Source organism: Anticarsia gemmatalis, chromosome 2 (genome assembly GCF_050436995.1).
Source record: "Anticarsia gemmatalis isolate Benzon Research Colony breed Stoneville strain chromosome 2, ilAntGemm2 primary, whole genome shotgun sequence".
In the NCBI taxonomy this organism is placed as follows: Eukaryota; Metazoa; Arthropoda; class Insecta; order Lepidoptera; family Erebidae; genus Anticarsia; species Anticarsia gemmatalis.
Genome location: NC_134746.1, coordinates 9,815,417 through 9,823,746, shown reverse-complemented (window position 1 = coordinate 9,823,746; position 8,330 = coordinate 9,815,417). Strand labels below are relative to the sequence as shown.

At 36.3% G+C, this 8,330-nt stretch overlaps 1 protein-coding gene across 1 annotated transcript; it reads right to left on the bottom strand.

The window, feature by feature from the left end:
- Nucleotides 1-4,687: 4,687 nt before the first annotated feature.
- LOC142978525 (uncharacterized) lies at nt 4,688-7,860 on the bottom strand. Its single transcript, XM_076123007.1, has 4 exons — nt 7,764-7,860; nt 6,094-6,299; nt 5,324-5,504; nt 4,688-5,018 (listed from the first exon to the last, which is right to left on the bottom strand). Exons 1-4 carry the CDS (start codon nt 7,792-7,794, stop codon nt 4,831-4,833), a joined length of 606 nt encoding a protein of 201 aa, XP_075979122.1. The 5' UTR covers nt 7,795-7,860; the 3' UTR covers nt 4,688-4,830.
- Nucleotides 7,861-8,330: the final 470 nt, after the last annotated feature.

The following is an 8,330-nucleotide window of genomic DNA, read 5'->3' as shown; positions in this document are numbered from 1 at the left end:
GTGGGTAGGCCTTGCCCTTCTGGCTCGGAGAGCCCCACATACCCTAGCGCTCCCCCGGGCGTGGATGCAATTTCATGCATTAACCAAGTAAAAAAAAGGTATAACTTACAGAGAGAACAAATTCTACAGACGATATCCCAGTCAGTCAGGCATGTGTCGGCGATATGACAATTGAAGCCTACCTGTCTTTATATCTGATAGCATCACACGACTTGTGTTCTTAGTGACGAGAGAAGCATACCATGTCGAGCGAAATCCGGCAAAGATACACCACTTCCTCCAACGTCGCTGGCGTCACGACCGTGTCTCAGGACATTTACCTCTTAGTGTGTCTACAGTATACATGACCAGGATAGATAAAGTTTAACACAATTTTAGTTCTTATGTAGTACGATGTGAACATGTTGCAATTATTGGAGAAGGTGAAGCTTCTAGCTCACAATGACGTATGTAAATAAAGCGCAATTAGAAATACTGTCAGTTTCAGCTAATGAACGCCACACCAACATTTCGGACTGTTACAGAAAAAGATGATAACCAAATAACTACTCTGAGTACCTACCCTGACTCTGACTTCACGACGATAGTTTCTATAACCGAGGCCCATCTGCTGTTTGTGACTTTATCTTAGGTGGTCATTGAATCAAGTAACTAGTACTTAGTATAAATTGCACTGCAATTGTTTACTTATTTTCAAATTTTCAATGATGTAGGAAGTAGGTACCTACCTGTGTATCTCTTGATAACAATCCCTTAACGTAAAAAAGACAGATCTTAAATTAATATGATTCGCAATTCTGCTTAAGTACCTACTTAATTTGCAGATTTTTATAGGTACCTTGTTATATCTACCATGTTCAAATCAGCCATAATGAACCACCTGACCATACAGCGATTTTAGTATAACTGAAGTAAGTAAGTAAGAACTAATCATGAAGAATGTGCATTGTACAATAACGTTAACGAATTAGTAGCGTAGCGTTTCAAAAATGTATTCAATCTGTTTTTGAGTGGACAATTATTATTTATTGTAAGCAAACTTTATTTTTATCGTTCACACTAAAGTTGGTGCTCTTGCTAATTGTCGAATCGCATGTCAAGCGACGCGTTTAACTACGTGAAAACGTTTCCGAAAACAAGCTAGTTCTTCTACATAAATTAGGTAACTTTGAAAAATTTAGCTTTGATGGAAATTGCAATTCAGGTGCTAATGTGGTTCAGATAAGAATCAATGTTATTTTTTCACGTCGTGACGGTTTTTTAGGTTTGTAGGCAGCTATTAGTTACTGCCTAACTACTTTCACACTTTGATGGAAATCTTGACTCAAACATACATCGAGTTGGTCTTAAAAACTTTTGATTCGAAGTGTGGGTAGATCATTAGCTGCATTAAGCTACGGCCACGCCCAATATACACCGCAAAGACAAAAACAGTGTCCATTATTACAATTTAATGAAGAGAGAAAGCCATTAGGAACGGGGGACTTGATTAAATCGTCGGTGAGCAATTGTCGGGTTGTGCGGGGGCCTAATCGCACCGACACGATTCTGATTACGTGTGATTGTTGTATCAATCATTTTCCCTATCAAATTATTCAGTGGCCGGTAATTGTATCGGCGTCGCGTCTCGCCGTAATGGCCGCGGAGACGGGACCGACGGAAACATTCGGCTGCACTTAGTCTCGGTTTGTTACCCGATGGATTGTAATTCATATGCTATTACTAACGAAAATTAGAGAGAAAATTGTCGTAGTCAGTAGTCGTTTGTTGATGATTGCCGTGTCTATCATTACAATCTACGGTGTAATATTGAAAAACCTTGTTACAGGCGTTAGATAGGTCTAATGTCTGTTTTTTACGTTGTTATCCAACGAGTTGAAAGTTAATAAATCCGGCACAATAAAGTAGGTTCTACTTAAAAAAGTAACTTGGTGCTTAGTGTAAAAAATTGCTCGATACATAAACTAAATTTATGTTAACATGTTTAACTCACATTCAGTATCACGAACAGTATAACTGGCTCGTTTAGGTCTGATAAATGTACTTAACGTCTTCGAAGTAACGTGTATAAATCATTCTAGAGCATATTTCCCTTATCAGGGCGTGCGTGTAACTAACCACTCGATTAGTAATGCAAATCCGAGGAATTTACTCGCAGCGCTAAATGCTATTATGTCGATAGAGCTTTGCATACATAACGAAACAAAACGTTACCTTGCTTTATGGAAAATGTTCTTGTTTCCTTTTTTTGGTTGGTTTAGCATCTACCTACTTTTAATGAAAACTTGCGGTGCAGGCAATGAAAATTAATCATCCGTGATAGAGCACTGTTGTTACTTACATATTGTATAACAGAATAATCTTTATGCATAAGCGTATACCACATTATATATTATTACATAAATTGTACACAATGTAAATTTAAAATTACTTTAAACACCTATAGAAGTGAGAACTACTTACTTCCATTTATATTATCTTTTTAAGCAAAATATCGAACGACGTTATAAAATTTATTCCGTTAAATAACTTCTAACGTTCGTACCAAGTAGGTACCTACCAAATAACAAAAGAATTCTATGTAACTCAAGTGTAAATCTAAGGTGACTTATAAAACTCTCTAATTAGTAAAAATCGCTCTGTAATAAGTAATTTTAACTTACTAAATCACTCCCCTACACTCGAAAAAAGCTTTAAATTTGTAGATAAGTATCGTTAATTAGAAACTATAGCGAGTGACAGTTACATGGGCCTCGTATTAGCGGCGTATAGGAGTCGGTAGAGAAAACACACAGATATAATTAAACAGTTGTCTAATTTAATTGGCAATAGGCGAGTTCCCACAAGTCAGAAAGTCACCCTCGCTCATTACGCTCGTTCCGAATTTTCCCAACAATTAACATGCGAGGTATATGTACAAGTAATTACAGGTGTAGTGTAGCGCGGTAAACGGCGCGGCTCAATCACGCCACCGACACCGACCGTGTCGTGTCGCTTGCGTCGCATCGTGTCGTGTCGCCCGTGATCGACGCCGCTACCACATCACTTTTAGTTGCATATCCTCAATGATTTATTGTGCGAACAATTAACAAATTTAACGTAGTGTGGAAACTAAACAAACATGTCTATTTATTGATGGTTTTACTTCTTAAAGTATCTAATAATAGGTGCCCCTGTTCCTACGTAACATAGACTCTAAAATAGATTGCATCAATTTTGTGGTAGTTTAGGATAAAATTCACATTAATTTCTCATTTGGCCGTAGTTGATAGTTCTCTAACTGTAGGCTAACATATAATTACAATTATTATTTTGCTGTTACTATAATTATGTCCTACTGTAGGTAATTGAAAAAGTTTGCCATCGATATGGGCCAACAGCCTGAAATTACGTTTTTCTTTATTATTTCTTCAGTCTTGATTCCTATCAGTTTTATTTAGCGGTTATTACAATTTGAACTTTTAATAATCCGACTACGACCAAGGATTTCATGTCGAATGCGACGTAATAACACGAGAGTGTAATTTAAAAACTTACAAAGTGATTACATTGTATGTATGTGATGGTATTGCTTCACACGAATTAACTCGTACATACATAGTAGCTAACGTTTCAACTTTCCGTATTAAAAGTGAAATAATAGTTGTGTAATACGTCGAGTTTCAGGTCAATATAGACAATACATGAGCGTTATTATGTTCGTAATATCATTTTATAGTGGAGTGCAATTGAAAAGTCGTCGTTAAACAAAAGGCCGGCAGTTAACAAAACAGGCAGAGGTACTTGAGTGCTCGAGGAGCGATTTAACTTTTTGTAAAGTGCAACACGTTCCCACCCCGCGCTACGGCGGCCCTTCAAAACGCTACTGCATTTAGACAAATGAACAGCGTTGCACCCTCTATGGCACACGACATACTACATCGTGTATTATCGTATAGATGTGACCAGTGTAGTTTTATATCGTGCCTGAGCGTACTACGTAATATAAAATTAGTTAAACACATTTATTGGCATTAAAGCGAATTGTCGAACTAAATTTAAGTAAGAGAAAACTTATAATTATCGAGTACTTATAGCAGAGCAAAACAGAGATCTGTGACAATTAAGATAGACTAAAATAGGAAATGTTGGAGGAGAGACATCTCAAATGACTCCAAATTGCAGCTCAAGTACAAAAGTAGGCAATGATCAAATCACGATAACAACAATAAAACAATATTCACTTCCAGTTACCACTTCTAGTCAATTACAATTAGGCAGTACTTCCCGCCACAAAATGGCGGAACTCGTACGACACAATAAATCAATTGGAGTGGGTGGTTGACTTTTCACTCAAATGTGTGGTTAATTGTAACCGAAAATGACTGTTGATCGAGCCACACTTAATTTGAGTGGTGCTTTAGTACGCAGGGGTTGTGCGTCCACGTGGGGTGGATGTAATGGCTTGGTTGCTTTTGTGATTATTTTGATACTAATTTCGTAAACCTGCCGGAAATAGTATAGCAATTATACTTATTACTGTTTGTATTACACTGCATTATGCAATAGTGTATGCGTGTAACGTGTCTAAATCTGATGTGTCATACACGCATTGATTTATGTAAGATTATAAAAAGTAAACGAGACTCTTAAAGACTGCGACGGCAGCGTAGTAGTCTCTATTCTTAAGACAATAACACGCCCTAGATGGAATAATTAGATATTTATTCATATAATATAACAAATTATAAACGAAAATAATACTGAAGTGAATCAATTAACCCAATTAGATGAATATAATTTCGATCGAAATAAATATACAAAACTAACTATAACGAATTTAAAGGTGTTTTATTCTTCATTAGGCCAGTAGACTTCGATCATTTTCTTGAGCCTCTCGTCGATGTCCTTGCCTTCCGGCGGCTGTTTGCCGAGGATGAACACGAACTTCTCATGACAGTCCATCATGCCGAGGTATTGACCTTCGATCATCTTCAACCGCATTGGGTAACGGTGGAAGTCTGACAGGTCTAATTTTGCTGCAAAATATTTCGGTAGTTAGATTCTTTTAGTAAAATAATACTTTTTGCTACTTGGATAATTTTGTTTCCTTAGTACTCAGATATTTCTAATGTAGCTATACAACACTTCATCTTTCTATATGTATGGGTTCGTAACCAGCCATAAAAAGTAAAAAAAAATTGCATTATGTCAAACCCTAGATCAGAAGAGTTGATCAATAAGTAAATACTTACAATGTTTTCAAGTATGAAAAGATTATAAAATTGTTATGAATATGCCGAATGTAGAGAAAATCGTGTATCTATTTTTTCATATAATTTACCTGTAGGTGGAGGCATCTGCAGAGTTCTATAGGAGCCATCACCCTCAAGCCTTTCAAGGTAATAATCTCGACTCTTATTAGCATGCAAGCTAGCGCAAGGAATCTGCATCTTTAACGTAAGACTCTCCCATTTGAGATTTTCCACGAACTTTTCAATTAATTCCTTTAAGTCTTTCCGTTCCTGAAACATAAGATGAACAGGTATGACACACGTTCGTGCACATAATAGTCTTTGTATGATTCAAATATGTAATTGAGCTGATTCACAAACGTTTATGCACTTAAAAACGTGATTAGACAATCCTTAGCAGGAAAATCTGATACTTTTAACGAACTACAAAGATATTACGCACATCTCATTTCTGAGAATTATAACTCTTGACCCTTATAATTGTGTCTATTCTGTAAATAAGTATGTTTATATACTGGTACGTACACCTGCTGCATTACAATTGAATAATAAACATAATATTATGAAACATTGCATCGTACGTGACATGAGCTAAGGCCTAAAGTATTGACAGTTGATATTGATATTGTTGAATTAATGTCATTTGGCTTTAATTTACGTACATTTAATATTTAGAAAGTAAATATGCAGCAAAACTTGCGAACTTATTGAGGGGCTGTTTCACGAACCATGAGTAAGTGTTAGATAACTTAGCTGACAGATAAAGTAAGGGCAAAGTATAAACAATTCTGTCAATATTCCTCTAGGTACACTAGCAATAACTATATTAGAAGTGGTGAAACTGTCTGATAATCCATACCTGATCATCAACAGGGCTGAACTGCACGCAATGAGAGTCACCAGATCCGTTGGTCCTTTCAGTTCTATAATGCAGTAAGTGCCAGGTGCCTACTGCCTGCGAGTCGTTGAACGTCAGGCCTTGAGTGAACTCCTGGCATGTGGGGTGCTTCTCGGCTTTCTCTTGCGATTTGGGGGCTGCATACACCGCTGTTGTTACAGCTAACACTGGAATAAAGCGAAAGGAATTATAAAGCTTAAGTGTGGTTTCGTAGAGAAGTTAAATGTAGAGGTATTCATATACGAGAGGAAGGAGAGAAAACTCGAGAACTTCTTCTTTATTTAAGTCGGTTAAAACATAATTTAGCCGTAAGCTTAATGTAAACAGAGTGAGATTATGTATTTTGGTCGAATTATTGACTTATTGTTGCATGCTCTAGTTCTGTGCCTGCTCTCAATAGCATCAAACATTGAAATAAATGTCTACCTGGCGATTTATAAAAGAACTAGCTGACCCGCGCAACTTCGCTTGCGTCACCTAAGAGAATGGGTCAAAATTTTCCCCGTTTTTGTAACATTTTTCGTTGCTACTCCGCTCCTACTGACCGCAGCGTGATGTTATATAGCCTATAGCCTTCCTCGATAAATGGGCTATCTAACACTGAAAGAGTTTTTCAAATCGGACCAGTAGTTCCTGAGATTAGCGCGTTCAAACAAACAAACAAACAAACAAACAAACAAACAAACTTTTCAGCTTTATTATATTATATTTATCTAATGATTAGTATATTAGTATTAGTATTAGTATTAGTATAGATAACAAAGATGTTACAGCCAGTGCTTGCCCTTGTGTTAATCCTTAGGACCTTAGTTACTTACCCCCGGTTTATGAGTAATTTTAACGGTAGTTTACCTATTCAATAGCGTTTCTTTTTATATGAGTTTAAACGTTATTGAATAGATAAACAACCGCTAAATGTACCTCAGAAATCGGGGGTTAGTCTCTTCCAGGTTTCATAATTTTCCTATGACTAATTTTCCTATATCTCAGATACATAAAGTTTCAAAAAAGTACCTATTTTGTTTGTGGTCTATGCTGCTCAGTGCTCAATATTGTTCAAGTTCACGGGCAGTTATTACATATGCCAATAATAGATGCTCATATACAGATGAAGCTTTTTGTGAATGGATTATAACGCTTTGAAATCATTTCAGGCCATTGATCTCTGTTTTTATTGCAATCTAATTTCGATGTACTTAGTACATTAAATCTAATCACTAACGAAGTATCAATTTGCGTGTGGTTAAAATATACGCTTGTGATTTATTCATAGTTATTTAGTAGGCTAGATTTTAGCCTTATCTTTCAGCCCAGGTATTTTCTTTTAGTTCAAAACAAAGGCCTTCTTAGTAGTTGGGAAAGTAAGGAACAATTTTCCGTCAGGCGACATTCAATATTTGTGGAATTTCGTACATTACTAAATAAGCCTAACAAATAACTTTTAAAAACCGTAATACCTACAACCTATCTGGACCTACCGTATCATACTACATGCTCTAGGGAAGGTAAAATTCCAGCATTCATCATTGTAGAAGATTACAGGGCAAAGAGGAAGGAAAGAAGAAAATGTAGAGGCAGTATCATGCACAACATATATTGCAGTTAAATAATATAATAATATGTATAAATACCTGTGAAGATTAATAAGATGATCTGCGACATGTCTGCGGATGGGCGTGCGCGAGCGCAACTGCGGTAATGAACTGAATGACTTGATTGCGACCTAACGATGCCCAGATTAACTAATGTCGCGCATCTTTGAACAACGGACGAGGCGAATTTATATTATTGTCATTTGCAGACAGTTTTGCTACTTTTTTGACAATTTTAGTATGAAAGTTGACCGTTTGCCTAGTAGATTCACAAAGTCTTAAAAGTGTGAAGAAGTGGTAGAAAGAGTTGACGGTATTGAAATAACTATTAAAACCTTTGATGTTGTGTAAATATGGGGATTCACATTTTCTTTTGTGCCAGTAACAGAATCCACCAGACAGTCCCAGCATAGTAAGACTTTACATATTTTGTAGGTTAACTTATTACGTTTCCTCATTATATTTTGAAGTACCTAGGTAACATGTTTTGAATGTAGTCCTTAATTGTGACGTGAATGTTTTGTATGTGATTATTTAGTATTTAATATACTTATTACCCTATTCATATCCTTGACTGTCAATCTTCAGCGGATTTGAAAAGAGTAA